The sequence below is a fragment of the Musca vetustissima genome, unplaced genomic scaffold (genome assembly GCF_032173495.1).
Source record: "Musca vetustissima isolate MV318-11 ecotype Yass unplaced genomic scaffold, APGP_CSIRO_Mvet_v1 utg4602, whole genome shotgun sequence".
NCBI lineage: Eukaryota > Metazoa > Arthropoda > Insecta > Diptera > Muscidae > Musca > Musca vetustissima.
The window spans coordinates 286,638-305,569 of record NW_026885412.1 but is presented as its reverse complement, the minus strand read 5'-3'; the positions used below and the strand labels follow the sequence as shown (position 1 = coordinate 305,569).

General features: G+C 34.8%; 2 protein-coding genes across 2 annotated transcripts; both read left to right on the top strand.

The window, feature by feature from the left end:
• The first annotated feature begins 7,965 nt into the window (after nt 1–7,965).
• LOC133332685 (uncharacterized) lies at nt 7,966–10,451 on the top strand. Its single transcript, XM_061541063.1, has 3 exons — nt 7,966–8,038; nt 8,102–10,297; nt 10,438–10,451. The coding sequence occupies exons 1-3, from the start codon at nt 7,966–7,968 to the stop codon at nt 10,449–10,451; spliced, it is 2,283 nt and encodes a 760-aa protein (XP_061397047.1).
• A 35-nt stretch (nt 10,452–10,486) lies between these two features.
• On the top strand, nt 10,487–13,890 carry LOC133332684 (germ cell nuclear acidic protein). The gene is made up of 5 exons (XM_061541062.1): nt 10,487–10,765; nt 11,359–12,744; nt 12,812–13,004; nt 13,303–13,560; nt 13,632–13,890. The coding sequence occupies exons 1-5, from the start codon at nt 10,498–10,500 to the stop codon at nt 13,888–13,890; spliced, it is 2,364 nt and encodes a 787-aa protein (XP_061397046.1). The 5' UTR covers nt 10,487–10,497.
• Nucleotides 13,891–18,932: the final 5,042 nt, after the last annotated feature.

Genomic DNA, 18,932 nt, shown 5'->3' with positions numbered 1-18,932 from the left:
CTCGTCGTCTTTTACATCGATTTTAAACCATCACAAGCAAAATACACGTATAAATGGATTGGGAGGATGAATTGCTGCTTGAGGAGGAGATTATTCAGTGTCTGAAATAATTCTAAGGTTTTTGAAAAGCAAAAGGGTTTGCAATATGTGTGCTCGACTATAAGACATGTCAATCCACTCGAAGTGGATCATTAATCTCGTATAACAGTAATCGAATAACCTTGGCACTATTCTAATTATTTTCATTTAAGCAACAAATCGATTAGTCATTGAAATAAGTTTCAATAATGAAATTGAAAACAAAAAAGAAATTGTAGCCTAGATCAAGTTTGAAGATGGGACCCATTGGTCCACTCTTTCTGGTACCTCCCCCACAGTGGGTCAAAATATTTAATATTTATAATGCCAATATCAGGCGAATAGAATGTCCTATGTGAACCAAACTTTGCACAACCCATTATCTTTACGATGTCTAGATTAAGTCCAAAGGTGGGACCCATTGGTCCACTCTCTCTGGCACCTCCCCCCTACAGGGTCAACATTTTCAATATTTATAATAACAACATCAAGCTAATGGAATGTCCGCTTTGAACCAAACTTTGCACCTATTACCTTTACCAAGCCTAGATAAAGTTTGAAGATGGAACCCATTGGTCCACTCTTTCTGGTACCTCCCCCACAAAATGGTCAAAATTGTGCAAAAAAATAATTTTATAATAACATGCAAATGGACTATCCGATTTTAATGAAACTTTGTACAACCTATTTATCTTTATCAAACCTAGATCAAATAAGAAGATGGGACCCATGGTCTAAATCGAATGTTCTACATTTTCAATATTTATAAATGCAATATCAGACGAATGGAACGTCAAATTTCAAAAATCAAATTTCAAGTCTTACACAACATAAAATCTGAAACATTTTTGATAAAAACATATTTCTTATATAAGGCTAATAATAAAATCTGTGTGTAATTGCCTATTTATATATCAACAGTTGTCAGGGTATTATAGCTTTGTGCAGCCCCAAGAGTTTGTAACGCCGCGAAATATTGGTTCTAGACCCACCTTTAGTATACCGATCGCCACATCTCGACTAGCTGAGTCGATCTAGACATGTGTGTCCATCCGTTCGTCCGTCTGTCCATTATATTTTGTAAACACGATACAGGCGACAGTTATGGACGACCAATCTTCACGAAATTTTGCATGTAGGATGGGTTCGGCCTAATGAAGACCCCTATTGTTTTTGGTAAAGATCCGATAATATTTAGGGGATGAAATGGACCAAAAACTTTATTTTTGTCTGATTTTCTGGCCCAAAACATCGCGAATGGATGGAGAAAGGGATCGGGCTAAAGAATGAGCATGGATGTTATGATAAAGATCGGTCAATATTTAGCAGGTAAAATGGACCCTTTCTTTTGTGTGAAAAATGACAAAATTTACCACACTAGAGGGTGGAAATATAGCACTGATCGCTTAGAAATTTTCCAAGAGATTCCAGTTATGGTCAAGGACAACGCCTACAATTGTCGGTGATGATCACATAACAATTCGGGATGAAGTGGATCGAAAACTTTTTTTGTTTGTTTTTTTTTCGAGATGATCTACTCACTCCAGGCTGCGCTGAGTGGCCAATCAAAACAAGAACAACAACTACAACAGTTGTAAGCTTTTATGAAGCAGTCTATTTATTTTCTTTTCTACAAAAAAATGCACATTGTTATAATTTACTTGAGAGCTTCAGAAGAAACGGAAATACCATAAAAAATAAACGATTTGATTTGCGAAAAATAAATAAAGATGATCTATAGGCCAAAATTATAAACCGAACATCACAACACCACCCACGGTGAAGGGAATCTGGACAAGTAATTAGAGGGACGGCTGTACTGAATATTAGTAATATTCTGAAAATATGTCATTGTAAGCAAGAGGTGCTGTTGACTTCTAATCGGACAAGAGGATGCAAATATAAAGAAATATTGCACAGGCTCGGAATAAAAATCCGCAGAAAGTTTGAGTTACGTGGTAGTTGTGTAGGGTATCGTATGATCGGCCCCGTCCGACTTTATGTCTCCGCTCACTGGTTTTACTTGTTTTTCTAAAATTTACAACAAATTTATTTTTTGAAATTAAAATAGATCCACTAATAACATATTCTCATTTAAGAGAGGCTGGGGAACAAAAACAAATAAAAAATCCTTAAATTTTTTTAAATATATTTGAAATGAAAATTGTTTATAAAATATTGTGCAAAAAATCAATACTCATAAAAAATTAATTTTTTTCTCAAATGTCCCCCTTTGTTTGGAATTATTATTATTTGTTTTTGTTTTTTCTGGGAACTTTTGTAATATTCATACAATATTAAATTTATAAAAAAATTGTTTAATTTAATTGTATATGAAGCGATATAATTTCGCTTGGAAAACAAAATTGAAATCAGACGACAAAAACAACAACAACAACAACACAAATAAATGCTGCCCAATCAGCAATTCAGCGTAAATATAACATGCGAAATGGCAAAGAGCAAGGGGAGCACAAGAACGGAAGAGTTGCAAAAATGTGAAAAAAAAACAAAAACAATGACAATAAAAAGAATATTTAATCATAGTTTGTTGACCACCAACCAACCACCAAAGCCCCCCGCTATTATGGGGGCTATTGGGACAATAAATGGAGTGCCATTCATATCCAACGGAATGCTGTTTACTTTAGTTCGTAGACAGACATGCCATGGCGCAGTGATTATGTGTTTGACGGGCTCGACCCATGCCTTTCTACCTTATTAATTAAATATTATTTGGAGAGTAGCTCTAGATAAATTTTCAGATTTGCATACATAAAAAAATAATAAAAAATTTTAATTTTAAAATATAAAATTGAAATGTATTAATTGATTAATAAAATCCGCTTATGAAAAAAAACGGAATATATTTGGGAAAGCAAATGTACTCACTCATCGTCTGTAAAATATTCAGTTATGTTGTCCATAGAACGTAGGCAGATAGACGGACGGGTATATACGATCACATGTCGTTGAATTGATTCGGATGATTTTTATTTTTTTTTATAAATATTTTTTTATGGACAAAAAAATGGGTTACTTAATTTTTTTCATAAAGAGTGGATTTTTTGAAAAAATTTGCAATACCAATCCAAATTTGGATTTTTTAGAAAAATTTTGCACAGTAACGAAATAAGCGTGGATTTTTTAAAATATTTTTTTTTTTTCAATTTTGTATAGCCTTCACCACACTGTGGTACAGGGTATTATGTCTTTGTGCATATGTTTGTAACAGCAAAAGGAATCGAGATAGACCCGTGGTTCCTTTTGAGAATATGCATAGAATCACTTTCTGACTCGATTTTCGCATGTCCGTCTGTCCGACCGTCCGTCCATGTATTTTTGTGAACAAAGTACAGGTCGCATTTATTATTAAAATTGGATGAAATTTGGCACAGCTCATTCATTTGGCCCAAGGACGAACCCTATTGAAGTTATGAATAATTGGTTCAGATTTAGATATAACTCCCATACACAGTTTCGTCCGATTTTATGTAAATGGTGCACCAAAGTCCCTATATATCATTCGATTTCCATGAAATTTGGCATATCGTACTAAATTGAGCCTAGAGTGATGTCTGCCAAGTTTTGTGAAAATCGGTTCAGATTTAGATATAGCTCCCATATATATTTTCGTCCGTTTTAAGTTTAATGGTGCACAAACGTCCCTATATATTTTCCGATTTGCACGAAATTTAGCACAGTTTACTGAATTACTTCTAGAATGGTGTGTGCTAAGTTTTGTGAAAATCGGTTCTGGTTTAGATATAGCTCCCATATATATATTTTAGACCGATATATGGTAAATGGTGTACCAAAGTCCCTATATATATTTCATGTTCCACGAAATTTGGCACAGCATACTGAATTGAGTCTAGAATGATGTGTGCTAAGTTTCGTGAAAATGGGTTCAAAAGTAGATACAGCTCCCATATATATTTTCGTCCGATTTAAGGTAAATGGTGTCCCAAAGTCCCTAAATATCTTTCGATTTGCACGAACTTTGGCACAGCGTACTGAATTGAGTCTCGAATGATGTGTGTTACGTTTCGTGAAAATCGGTTCAGATTTAGATATAGCTCACATATATATTGTCGTCCGATTTTTTGTAAATGGTGCACCAAAGTCCTTATATATATTTTTATATGCGCGAAATTTGGCGCAGCGCACTTAATTAAGTCAAGAATGATGTGTGCTAAGTTTCGATTTGCACGAAATTTGGCACAGCGTACTGAATTCAGATTTAGATATAGCTCCCATGTATATTTTCGTCAGATTTTAGGTAAATGGTGCCCCCAAAGTCCCTAAATATCTTTCGATTTGCACGAAATTTGGCACAGCGTACTGAATTACGTCTAAAATGATGTGTGCAAAGTTTCGTGAGAATCGGTTCAGGTTTAAATATAGCTCCCATATATATTTTCGTCCGATTTAATGTAAATGGTTCACCAAAGTCCGAATATATTTTTCACAGACGACTTTAAATCTTCCCGAATGAAATTAAATTTATCATAGGTTGCAGGAAGACATCAGTATGTTCTATAGAAGGAACATTGACATAGGTATACATATGTACAATATACCGAAGTGGTGAAGGGTATCATATAGTCGGCCCAGTCCGACTTTACTACTTTCCTTACTGGTTTATAAATGTTTTTTTTCAGGTACCAACGAAAACGTTGATTTTTTAGGTTTGTTCCCAATAGCCTATTACGGATGCTGTATCAAAACTGTGAGTTGGCATTTGTGCGGCAATTTGTCGGGTGGTATTCCACTGCCTCCTGTATGCCACCATTGAAGAATCAACAATCTGAATATGTACTTGAGTTCATAATGGAAAACATTAATTTATTGTATGACTGACTGAATGACTGGCTGGCTGGCTGGTACAGCGTGTACACACTGTGGCTGGCCGGTCAATTTCCAGGCTGCGCTGAGTGGCCAATCAAAACAAGAACAACAACTACAACAGTTGTAAGCTTTTATGAAGCAGTCTATTTATTTTCTTTTCTACAAAAAAATGCACATTGTTATAATTTACTTGAGAGCTTCAGAAGAAACGGAAATACCATAAAAAATAAACGATTTGATTTGCGAAAAATAAATAAATTTCGAAAATATTTTCTGAAAATAAGGATAAGAGTTAATTTGTCTGTAAAATAAATTTGTTTCGCATTTCAAAATACATGGATACGTATAAAATATATTGATTTATCTATAGCATCCTTAAATGTCGTAATCAAAGTCAAAATAAAACCAATACCGGCCAAAAGAAATACTATTGGTGAAGCAATTAAAACCATTACAATAAATAGAGGACCTTGAGATTTCTCCAATATTAGCCACCACATAATTCGTCGTATTGCATTACGAAAACGTACATTCCATACAGCAATACAACCAATTTTTGCAAAGACTAATTGCGATAATTTCCAACAGCAATTTAAAAGTATTTCTATATATAAAATAACTTTTCTTAAATAGCCACATCGCCAACTTTCTATAGCAGATATCCAAAACTTTGTTATATGTTCTACAAATTCCGGTGGCAAATATCTTAACATATAACATCGCAGCAGATACCATAGCTGGTTTTCATTTAAAATACTCAGAGTTGATTTGGTTGCGGATTTCTTGCGATTTTTAGATTCTCCATATTTGGAGTGGTGTTCTTGTAGTAATGTTTCGTCTCCGCTACTCTCACTTTCTTCATTCATTAAATTTAGATTTTGAATTTGAAATGTATTATTATGTTGTTGTTGCTGTTTGATTTCTGGATTGAACATATTACAATCGCCCTCATAATTGCCATTATAACTCCTTAGTGAATTTTGAGATCTATTTTTTTTTTTTTTTTTTTTGGAGAGAAAAGTAAGCATTTGTTTTGGGATTCAAAATTATGTACACAATATTTGTTTTACCTTTTATTGTTTAGACTGATTCGAGAACGACTTGAGTTTAGGGTTGCTGGTGTTGGCACATCACATAACAGTGATATTGCGTTTAGTCCTTCGCTATATTCTGGCATTATAGAGAAAAATATATTTGAAACAAATATGTATAGAAAATAAATTAAATTGTTATTTTTTTTATTTATATCTTTGACAACTCGTTTATATTTCAAAAAATTTGGAATAGAGCACCATACACTATAGCAACGAAGAATATATTTAATTTTTCTTTCCGTTTGCAACACCGGTGAATATTCAAATAAAATTCAATGCCTTGAAAGCACGATAGAGATTGAAATATTAAAAATAGATATTATACAATTTTGCTACTACTTCTAGGAGTAGTGGCATTGCCAATGGAATTTTAATGGGCCACATTTTGGTATAGCTCACATACCATACCATTTTTGAAATATTGAAGTATTTAATAGCATTTTTAAAACGAAAATACAGTAATTTTTCATTTTGGCTTCTCATTGGGTAGCAAATCTTCCTCCCAAAAAGGTCAATATGAGTCCCCTTTTAACTTTTGTACCACTTAATTATCAGTACTTGTGGGAGTTTGGGCTCGTTTTTTGACTAATATAGCTATAATTTAAGTTTTTAATTCTCATTGGACACAAAATATTAAAAAAACCTTAAAATCGTGTTGTTGTCTGAGAGCAATATTGGGACTATGGAATGTGTTGAATAGAGACACCTTAAATGTGAGATACCTACCGATGTCCGAGAATAAAGATGGCCTCGCTTTTGAGTTGCTTACTCTGACCATGGTAGCATCTGTTGGTCAACACTATTCTCCTCCGAATTTCAAAACTGATGTCATTAGTTTTATTTATGGCAATAGCAAGGTATATAAAATCGTTCAATACCTTCAATTACTCTATTTTGGAGTTCTAAATCGTTGACTACCTCAAAGCGGTAGTTCTCAAGTTCCACAGTTTGTCCGAGTCTACTGTTCTTCATCGTTCTTATTTTGTACACATTGAGTACAGCTCTAGGTTTTTTATATAATGTTATCATTCATATTTATTAATTTCTACTAATATTTTTATAAAAACCAAATACTTTAAACATTTTTATCAATAATAACGACTTATTGTTCACCTCGCAATTTTCGTAATTAACCATTAACTGGGCTGTGTTCATTGAGCACATTTGATAAAGAGTGGCTGTGTTGCCTTAGCACAGCTAAACATGTACGTATCGACGCCAATTGCCATTTTTAACGGCGTCACTATTCATTCCTCTATACTTACTTTGTAATTCATTTTGAATTGAATTTGACGTCGAATTAGTCATTTGAAATGCGTTACAAACCCAAATTTTTAAATTGGGGGAAAAAGTTGATCGTTTTGTGTCAGCAACGCCGTCACACATAAACATTTCAGTATGGCTCGGTTCTCTAACTGCAGCTGTTGTGAGTGTATGTGTTGTAAACAAGGCTCCCTTTTAGTCTCCATCCCACCTCGCTCGTAAACTTTCGTTTAACCACTTTGAGTTCATCTTTATCGGCTATTTTATCTTCTCCCCCCATTCGTTAGCAGTTGGAACGTTTTTCAATTTTCCTTCGGTCGGTGAAAAAGGCGCGTGATTAAAACATTCTCTTGGCGACATCTTCGTTCGCAAAATTAAAATTAATTTTAATTTTTGATTGAATTAAGTTTAATAAAATTTAAAATTTTTTAAATATAAATATAAATCGATATTTAATCGATTTTAAACATAAATATATAATCGACTTTTAATCGATTTTAAATATATATCGATATTTAATCGATTTTCTTATCCCTAAAATGGACGCCAAATGGATTTTGTGAATTTTGAATTTTCTTTTTGTATCCTTGTTTTGTGTTTGTTGTTCTTAATAAAATAAAAAGAAAATATAATAAAAAGCACAAGAAAATAAATAGAAAATTATATGTAAAAAAGTACCATGGAAGAAGAGCCGGTTTATAGTTTATTGCAAGCTATAGATCCCACCAAGATTAAAGTGCCCATCAATGAACGTAAGTATGATTTTCTACACCAACAAATACAAAAAATAACCTGTTTGCTCCTGCTTTCTGTAGGTTTTTCAAAATTAACATTATCCTCAAATAAAAAGAAACAAAATCGAGATTTGGAGGAGGAGGAGTATAATAATGCAAATTGCGACGAAGCTGCTGCTGTTCCAAGTGAAAAATTAAATGATAAACGTCGCAGTGCTAGCCGCAATTTATTACAACAATTATCCCAACAACAACAAAGTCAAGACTCCGAAATGGAATGCCGAAATCCATTACTGCTCACTGATTCTTCCAAAGATCAAAGTGATGAAAGGAATAACATGACCCATTTAAGGGAACAATATGAAACAATGGATCCATTAAATGTTACGGAAGATCAAGAAGAAGATGACAAAGAGGAAGGAGAAGATTTGCACTCCAATGCCGAATCCATTGAATTGCCAGCCCATTTGGATGTGGCCGTTGATGAGTTGTCTCACAAAATATCAACCATTGATTTACTCTCTCGACCCATATCGATATCATCCAGCTGCAGTTCTTCAGGTGTTGTAGAAACTCCCGATGATGTCACACAATTGGTTTCCACGGAAAGTCAAAGATCTAGCATGGGAATTGAACCTCGACTCAACATAATTGAATTGCCCATAACAAAGGTATTTAAAAAGGAAGTGATTGGTGTGGTACCCACAACCACTATCGAACACCGGGAGACAAGTAAACAATATGAAATGACGGAAGATGAGGACGAAGAAGATACAGAAGATGATGTCATAACCATATCCGATAGCTCAGTTAGTGGAGAAACAAAGGCCGAAGAGCCCAGCAATATGGCCATGACCACCATAAATACCATTAAAGGGAATTTAGCTGGTTTAAGTCCCGATAAAATGGAGCGTATGGCGGCATTTTTAAAAGATGTTTCCATTGAACAAAGAAATCTACAAGAGAATGGTGGTAATATTACCCTAGATAATTTGGATTATAGAGAAACAAGTTCAAGTTCTGGGGAATCGGAAAAGGAAGTGAAGGCCCGAAGAATTGCTACTGCAGATACAGAGTCAGTGACACCATATGATGATGAATATGAAGAAGATATTCAAACCAAGTCCCTTAAAGAAAGGCAAGAAAGAATAAAAACCTTTGCGGGGGATAGTTCTGAAGAAAACAACAACAACTCTTTGCAAAATGAGGAGAATGAAAGGGATATTCACAGATTGGCATATGACGAAACCCAAGATAATTCCATTATGACCGATTTACAAGTTAGTCCTTCACAGCAGTATAAATATGAGGATAAGACACCACAAAATAAGGCCAAGATAATAGCAAATGCTGAAACACAAGAAAACACAAGCCATATCTACTCCTCACCTGATGAAAATACATCAGATAACGATAATGACTGTAACACTCCCAAACCACCTCATCACAATGACAAATCTAGTAGACAAGCTAGAAGATTAGTCTCCGCTGAGACTGAAGAAAATACCATCATGACAGAGGAAATCGCAGAACCAATTTATAAGACACCCATAAAGTCCACCATACAAAGAAATTATGCCTTAGACGAAACCGAAAGTAATACGCAATTGAATTGTTCGGATACTTCATGTGACAAAGATAAAGCGGCTTTGCGTTTAGCTCACAATGAAACTGAGGTTAATACTGAAATTTCAACTCAATCGAGTCCAACACCAGACTATAGAAATATGGCTGAAGACGAAACCCAGGCAAATACCTCACATTCCGATGCAAACTCAACACCTAGAAATAAGATTACACATAAAAATATAGCTCAAGCAGACACCGAGGAAGTGAATGATTCTATTTATATAGCTTCTAGTCCCGAAATGAAAACACCACAAAAGTCCTGCGATAATTCCATCAATTCTTGTATTAGTGAATCTCCTGCAGCGGATAAAAGTGCTCCTGATCATTCAATTACTATTTTAGAAACTGATGAAGAAGAAATTGAAAATAGTCGTACAAGCTCGACAAGTCCTCAATCAAATGACAACAATAAACTTTCAACAAGTTTGCGTAATACTGAACACAGTGAAATCTATGGGGAGAGCGATGACGATGACAGCAGTCATGATGGCCAAATGTCTCAAATACAAATGTCCATGGCGAATATAAATATATCGGCCAAAATAAATATTAAAATCCAAGTCACCGATTCCACGGAACCCAGTGAAGATGGTGATTATTCTGATAATCGTCGTAGCACTATAGATTCTTTACCCGAACAGCAACAAAGTAATGAGATTGCAGATAGTGATGACCATAGTCCACAAAATGAACGGACGCAATCAAAACGGACAGAGCAATCAAAAAATAATACCATTGTACGGCAATCTAAAAAAACACCCGCCGAAAATGGCAAATCTTGGGACCAGAACTCTCCCAATAAGTCTTTACACCAAGATTCTAGTTCCAACGATTTGGATGACTCCTGCATGGTGGTCGAAGAAGATGAACAATTTGTTGATGCTGCCCAAAAGCTATTGAATCAACTGTATGGTAACTCATGGCAGACGCCAGATGTTATTCGAACTCTAAAGCGTACATCGGGCAGTCCTGATAACACCCTTAAAAAATCAAGTATTAACAAGAAATCTCCATCGCCACGGAAACCTAAGGAGAAGCTACAGAATGGTAACATCGACAAGGATATGAGTAGTTTGAAGGTGACGGATGTCAGTTCTCTGTGTGATTTTAGCATGTGTAAGTTAATATTTTTTTGAGATTTTTTATTTAGATTCTCCAAAACGTCTTTTATGTATAGAAGAACCCCAAGAGGTATTCTATTTATAGAAGACCCCTTTGAGATCTTCTATATATAGAAGACTCCCAAGAGGTCTTCTATGTATAGAAGACCCCTAAGAGGAATTCTATGTTTAGAAGACCACCAAGAGGTATAGAAGACCCTCAAAAGGTCTTTTATGTATAGAAAACCCCCAAGAGGTCTTCTTTGTATAGAAGATCCCCAAGAGATCTATGTATAAAAGATTCCCAAGCGGTCTCCTATGTATAGAAGATTCCCAAGAAAACTTCTATTTACAGAAGACCTCTGAGAGGTCTTTAGTGTATAGAAGGCATCTGAGAGGTCTTCTAAATACAAAATACCCTGAGAGGTATTCTATGTATAGAAGGTTCGGGAGAGGTTTCCTATGTAGAAACCCTCTAAGAAGTCTTCTATGAAAGAAGATCTCTGAGATTTCTACTATGATCCTTTAAAATTTATTATTTGTAAAGTAAACCCCTTATTTGTAGACGTCATTTTTTTAAATACTCCAATTATTTTTTCCTTGTTGTAGTTCGTAAAGATATTGTCAAAACAAATTTGGATTCAACCCGATTGGTCACACCAAAAACGAAAGCAACCAAAATATCCAACAACAATTGTCACACCGAACCAAGGAATACAAATCGCACCAAATCTACAATGAAATCTCGTCCGGAACAGATTTTCAAAGCTCCACAAACCGAAATGAAAAAGCCGCCACCACGAACGCCAGCAATGGCTAAATTAACAGCAAATCAAATACGATCACAAAATGAAAGATGGCGGCAGCTTATCGATGATACAGATTCGGAATCGGAAGGCAATAATGCATCTGATGATGATGATGCCGACAAATCAGATGATGAGTCGTGGAAAGCTACCGAGTCAGAAGATGATAGTGATTTTGAACCATCGCCGGTTAAACCTAAAAATAAATCAAAATGTACTACAACTAATAAAAGGGACAATAAGAAGACGACGACGATGACAACAACAAAGAAAAATTCACGTAAACCACACAATTCTTCAAAGGATGAAAGAAGTGACGATGGTGGTGAGAAATCCCAAAACAGTTTTGTGGATGATGACAGTGATTTTGAAGTTCCTAAACGGAAGGACACAAGGACAAGAAATGCAGTCGGTGGTAATAATAAAAAATCCACTACAGCAAATAAGAACACTGCAAAAAAATATGAAATTGTATCTGATGGCAGCGATGATGCCGATGACGTTTCAAATTCGGATAGTGACTTTGATTCCAAAAACCAACGAAATAAAAATAATAAAAGCAAAGTTCTTAAAACGAAGAAAAACACAGCCAAGGGCCAGAAGGATGATTTAGTTTATCTAGACTTATCTAAAGAAGAAGTTTCCATCTTGGAAGATGTGCCCCAGAGTCCACCGGCAAATCACGATGCCACTTTTGCTTCCCGTCTGAACGATATTCTTAAAACTTGTCGTCACGAAGATAAACCAAAATTACCCTCATCCGCCCAATCGACTAAAACTAAACGTAAACTATTTACACCCATGTTTGGTCATGATTTGGAGGGTGATGATATTGCCTTGCCGGAGATTGTCGAAAAGGAAAATAAACGGATTTTGGTCAATGAATCGGAAAGTATAATATTGGACAATGCCACCTGTCCATTTGATGCCCAAGGTAGACCTAAAAAATTGGATATTTACAATAAACAATTGGAATCGGTTAAGGTGGGCAAGCCAATATTCCAATTGACACCATCACCGAAAAAGACTGCGCCAACAACTCCCCTAAGGGAGAAGGTGAATGAAACACCCAATTCGAAAACTAAATCTTCGACAAAAACAAATGTTGGACGAAAAGGCGATCCTAAAAAATTGGAAGATCTTAGTGGTACGCCAAATTATAAATATAGTTTTTTGAAATCGTTGGATGGTAGGTTGAGGAACAGAACTTGTAGTTTAACATTTCATTAATTCATCTTACTTTTTGTCCATCCTAGTCACGGTCAGCAAAGCATTTTGCCATCCTGATGCTCTCATTTATCGTGAAAGCTATCGCACCAAAAAGGAAGATCTTGCCAATATTCTTTATGAGTTATATAATAAAAAATTATTTGGCAATAGACTGGATGTACCACTAACCTGGAATAAGAAACTCTCAAACACTGCTGGACGATGTTTGAATAAGAAAAAGTAAGAAGCGGGTATTGCAATAAAAAATATGTATGGGGTGGTATTACACTAAAGGTTGCTATTTACAGCTAGAAATTATGCTTAGCAAAGCATGATTGCTAAAGATACTTTATAAGAGCTGATTTCAAGATTAGGAATTTTTTTCAAGACCCAGAGTAGTGTAGATTTGTTAAAAAATATTGTTTCAATGCACAGCGAAATTTCTATTGAAAAGCGCAATTTCATTGAGTACCACCCCAATATAATTAAGCCTAATAGTCCCTTTTGAATAGGCTAAATGATCTATATTATTTTCTAGGCTTGGTGTACGATCCAGTGTTATAGAATTAAGTGAAAAAGTTCTGACCAGTGCCGATCGTCTGCGTTGTACCCTCATACATGAATTGTGTCACGCAGCCACATGGATTTTTAATGGTGAAGGAGGTCATGGCCGTACCTGGAAGGAATGGGCTCAGCGGGCCAATGCCACTTTTCCTGAAATTCCTAAAATTGGAGTATGTCATCAGTATGACATTGAATATAAATATACCTATAAATGTACCTTGTGTGGAGCAAAGTATGTGTAAATTACATCTCATTCAATACATTTTAATAATTTTGTTTTCTAAACCTGTATGTTACTTTCAGATCACATGCCCATTCGAAATCGAAAAAAGTTGAAAATATACGCTGTTCCTATTGCCATGGTGCCATTGAGATATTTCTCAATAAAAAAGACAAAGAAGGCAATATCATCCCCACACCGGTTAAGGAGCCAACGGGATTTGCTAAATTTGTCAAGGACAATTACAAGAAATACAAACGAGATGATACGAAACATGCTGATGTTATGAAAATCCTAAGCAATGAATTTGCTGCTTTGAAAGTGAATAAAAATAGTAACTAACTGTTGTAATTGATGTGTGGAAGAAATCAAAGAATTTGAAAGCGTTTTGTTCTTAAAAAGACTTTTTGTGTGCATTTATATTTTGTAGAGTACTCATATAAAAATTGTATTTTATTATCCACTAGGTTTTTCAAACAACTAATAATTGTATTTTATGTTCCCTTTACTTGATCGTACTTCTATTTTTCTAGGTGTTCATTTATAATTTTTATTTTTAGTTTTAGAAGGTAATTTGATAATCGAAATAAATAAGACAAAAAAATATTTATATGTATTGTTTGATTACTTTTAACTGAATACTGAATGCCTTCACGAAATGTCAAGATATAGCAGAAGGAAGTCTTTATAGAAGAGTTGGAGGAGAGCTAAGAAGAAGGAGTCATTATAGATGGACTGAAAGAAGTCTTTATTGACTAGTTGAAGGGAGTCTATAGACGAACTGAAGATAGTCTTAATATTCCCAACGAAGGGAGTATTTATAGACGAGCTGCAGTGAGGAAGTTTTTTTTTGTAGACGAGCTGAAGCGAGTCTTTATAAACGAACGGAGGGGAGTCTTTATAGAGGAACTGAAGGGAGTCTTTTTAGATCAACTAAAGAAGGTATTTATAGACCAGCTGAAGGAGAATTTAAAGACGAGTTGTACGATGTCTAGATGAGTTGAATATATTCTTTATAGACGAATGGAATGCAGTCTTTGTAGGCGAGCTGAAATGAGTCTTTATAGACGAACGGAAGGGAGTCTTTATAGGCGAACTGAAGGGAGTCTTTATAGACGAACGGAGGGGAGTCTTTATAGACGAACGGAGGGGAGTCTTTATGGACGAGCTTAAGAGTCAGGCTTATAAACGAGCTTAGAGCCTGGCTTATGACGAGCTTAAAAGTCAGGCTCATGGATGTATTTTTACCCTTCACCACACTGTGGTACAGGGTATTATGTCGTTGTGCATATGTTTGTAACAGGCAAAAATAATCGAGATGGACCCATGGTTCCTTTTGAGAATATGCATAGAATATGTGTGTGAAAATAAATTCGAATTTTTTTTAGCGAAGACGCACACCACCTTTGGTGTTGCGGCCAGTATAACAGTTTTGGTACACAGTATAACATAATTAAATTCGTATTTAGAACACATAAATGTTAATAAATTGATGTATGTTTAAGAAAAAATGATAAAAAAATATTATTTTTATAAATTTTAATTGGAGTATTCAACTAGCTACAATCACAGAAAAATGTAAAGGTGATGCAGTAAGTGTGGAAAGAAATAAAGAATCTGGAAGTAAAAAGTCGAGGTCCACTGTGCGAAAACGGGTGAGAAAGAGTCACATTTCCATATATCGTTGGAAAGGACATTAAAAGGACTTTCCGAAAATGTATTGGGTATAGCCCTATATATATTAGAAATATCCATATGCGGTCCTTTTAGTAAAATTTATACGAAAAAAATGCATAGTCAAATGTTGGGGCCCACTGTGCGAAAACGGGTGAGAGTGAGTCACCTTTCCATATACCGTTGGAAAGGACATTAAAAGGACTTTTAGAAAATGTATTGGGTATAGCCCTAAATATATTAGAAATATCCATATACGGTCCTTTTAGTAAAATTTATACGAAAAAAATGCATAGTCAAATGTTGGGGCCCACTTTCCTTTCTATATACCGTTGGAAAGGACATTAAAAGGACTTTCAGAAAATGTATTGGGTATAGCCCTAAATATATTAGAAATATCCATATACGGTCCTTTTAGTAAAATTTATACGAAAAAAATGCATAGTCAAATGTTGGGGCCCACTGTGCGAAAACGGGTGAGAGTTAGTCACCTTTCCATATACCGTTGGAAAGGACATTAAAAGGACTTTCAGAAAATTATTGAGTAAAGCCATATGTATATTTCTAATATATTTAGGGCTATACCCAATACATTTTCTGAAAGTCCTTTTAATGTCCTTTCCAACGGTATATGGAAAGGTGACTCACTCTCACCCGTTTTCGCACAGTGGGCCCCAACATTTGACTATGCAATTTTTTCTTATAAATTTTACTAAAAGGACCGTATATGGATATTTCTAATATATTTAGGGCTATACCCAATACATTTTCTGAAAGTCCTTTTAATGTCCTTTCCAACGGTATATGGAAAGGTGACTTACTCTCACCCGTTTTCGCACAGTGGGCCCCAACATTTGACTATGCATTTTTTTCGTATAAATTTTACTAAAAGGACCGTATATGGATATTTCTAATATATTTAGGGCTATACCCAATACATTTTCTGAAAGTCCTTTTAATGTCCTTTCCAACGGTATATGGAAAGGTGACTCACTCTCACCCGTTTTCGCACAGTGGGCCCCAACATTTGACTATGCATTTTTTTCGTATAAATTTTACTAAAAGGACCGTATATGGATATTTCTAATATATTTAGGGCTATACCCAATACATTTTCTGAAAGTCCTTTTAATGTCCTTTCCAACGGTATATGGAAAGGTGACTCACTCTCACCCGTTTTCGCACAGTGGGCCCCAACATTTGACTATGCATTTTTTTCGTATAAATTTTACTAAAAGGACCGTATATGGATATTTCTAATATATTTAGGGCTATACCCAATACATTTTCTGAAAGTCCTTTTAATGTCCTTTCCAACGGTATATGGAAAGGTGACTCACTCTCACCCGTTTTCGCACAGTGGGCCCCAACATTTGACTATGCATTTTTTTCGTATAAATTTTACTAAAAGGACCGTATATGGATATTTCTAATATATTTAGGGCTATACCCAATACATTTTCTGAAAGTCCTTTTAATGTCCTTTCCAACGGTATATGGAAAGGTGACTCACTCTCACCCGTTTTCGCACAGTGGGCCCCAACATTTGACTATGCATTTTTTTCGTATAAATTTTACTAAAAGGACCGTATATGGATATTTCTAATATATTTAGGGCTATACCCAATACATTTTCTGAAAGTCCTTTTAATGTCCTTTCCAACGGTATATGGAAAGGTGACTCACTCTCACCCGTTTTCGCACAGTGGGCCCCAACATTTGACTATGCATTTTTTTCGTATAAATTTTACTAAAAGGACCGTATATGGATATTTCTAATATATTTAGGGCTATACCCAATACATTTTCTGAAAGTCCTTTTAATGTCCTTTCCAACGGTATATGGAAAGGTGACTCACTCTCACCCGTTTTCGCACAGTGGGCCCGTATAAATTTTACTAAAAGGACCGTATATGGATATTTCTAATATATTTAGGGCTATACCCAATACATTTTCTGGAAAGGTGACTCACTCTCACCCGTTTTCGCACAGTGGGCCCGGACTTTTTTCTATATATGTTTCTTATAAATTTTACTAAAAGGACCGTATATGGATATTTCTAATATATTTAGGGCTATACCCAATACATTTTCGGAAAGTCCTTTTAATGTCCTTTCCAACGGTATATGGAAAGGTGACTCACTCTCACCCGTTTTCGCACAGTGGACCTCGACTTTTTACTTCCAGATTCTTTATTTCTTTCCACACTTACTGCATCACCTTTACATTTTTCTGTGATTGTAGCTAGTTGAATACTCCAATTAAAATTTATAAAAATAATATTTTTTTATCATTTTTTCTTAAACATACATCAATTTATTAACAATTTATGTGTTCTAAATACGAATTTAATTATTTTATTTTCACACACATGCATAGAATCACTTTCTGCGTCGATTTACGTATGCCCGTCTGTCCGTCCGTCCATGTATTTTTGTGAACAAAGTACAGGTCGCATTTATGATCCGATTTGGATGAAATTTGGTCTAGGTCTCTTATATGGCCCAAGGACGAACCCTATTGAAATTTGGAAAATCGGGTTTTATATAGCTCCCATATATATTTTCTTCCGATTTATTGTAAAGTCCCTATATATATCATATATCAATTAGGTCTAGAATGATGTGTGTTAAGTTTCCTGAAAATCGGTTCAGATTTTGATATAGCTTCCATATATATTTTCGTCCGATTTAATGCAAATGGTGCACCAAAATCTCTATATATCTCTCGATTTGCACGAAATTTGGCACAGCGTAATGAATTAGGTCTAAAATGATGTGTGTTAAGTTTCCTTAAAATCGGTTCAGATTTAGATATAGCTCCCATATATATTTTCGTCCTATTAACTGTAAATGGTGCACCAAAGTCTCTATATATATCTCGATTTGCACGAAATTTGGCACAGCGTAATGAATTAGGTCTGGAATGATGTGTGTTAAGTTTCCTGAAAATCGGTTCAGATTTAGATATATGGGAGCTATATATTTTCGTCGATTTGCACGTAATGAATTAGGTCTAGAATGATGTGTGTTAAGTTTCCTGAAATTGGTTCAGATATAGATGTAGCTTATATATCTGACCAAATGAAAAATGTAGTATCGGTTGCAGAATAACATTTTTATGGATCCAATTTCTTTTTTCTGGTCCTTTAAAAATGCGACGTCTGTTAGGATTCATCTGTTGAATATACCTAGAGTGGTGGAGGTATCATATAGTCGGCCCCTTCCGACTTTACTACTGTCCTTACTGGTTTTAGAAAGTCTTTATGACAAGATATTCTTAAAAATACTCCTATACATATAGATATACATATATTTAGTCTAATAGGGCTACATCAATAACTAAATTACCTTACATATTTACATACAAACAAGTATAAAATATAATATATATTTTATTAACTAATGTAATTGAATTTAATCGCTTACATTTATTTTCTTTCTTTCTCTTTGCAGTTTTGTCTTTGTACATCTGTTTGTGATATCTTTGGAAAAAAATGAAAATAGCACAGAGTTTTATATTGCTGGGATTATGATTGGCTTATTCTCATGTGGTGAGATAGAATAGCAGAACTGCTAAGCAGAATCTGAATAGATAGAGTAGCAACAGTAGTTGAATGCTTTATGTTGGCTTGTGATAAATTTAAGCGGATAAATGTACTATAGAACAACAACAACTATAATCATCATATAATAAAAAATAACAACCA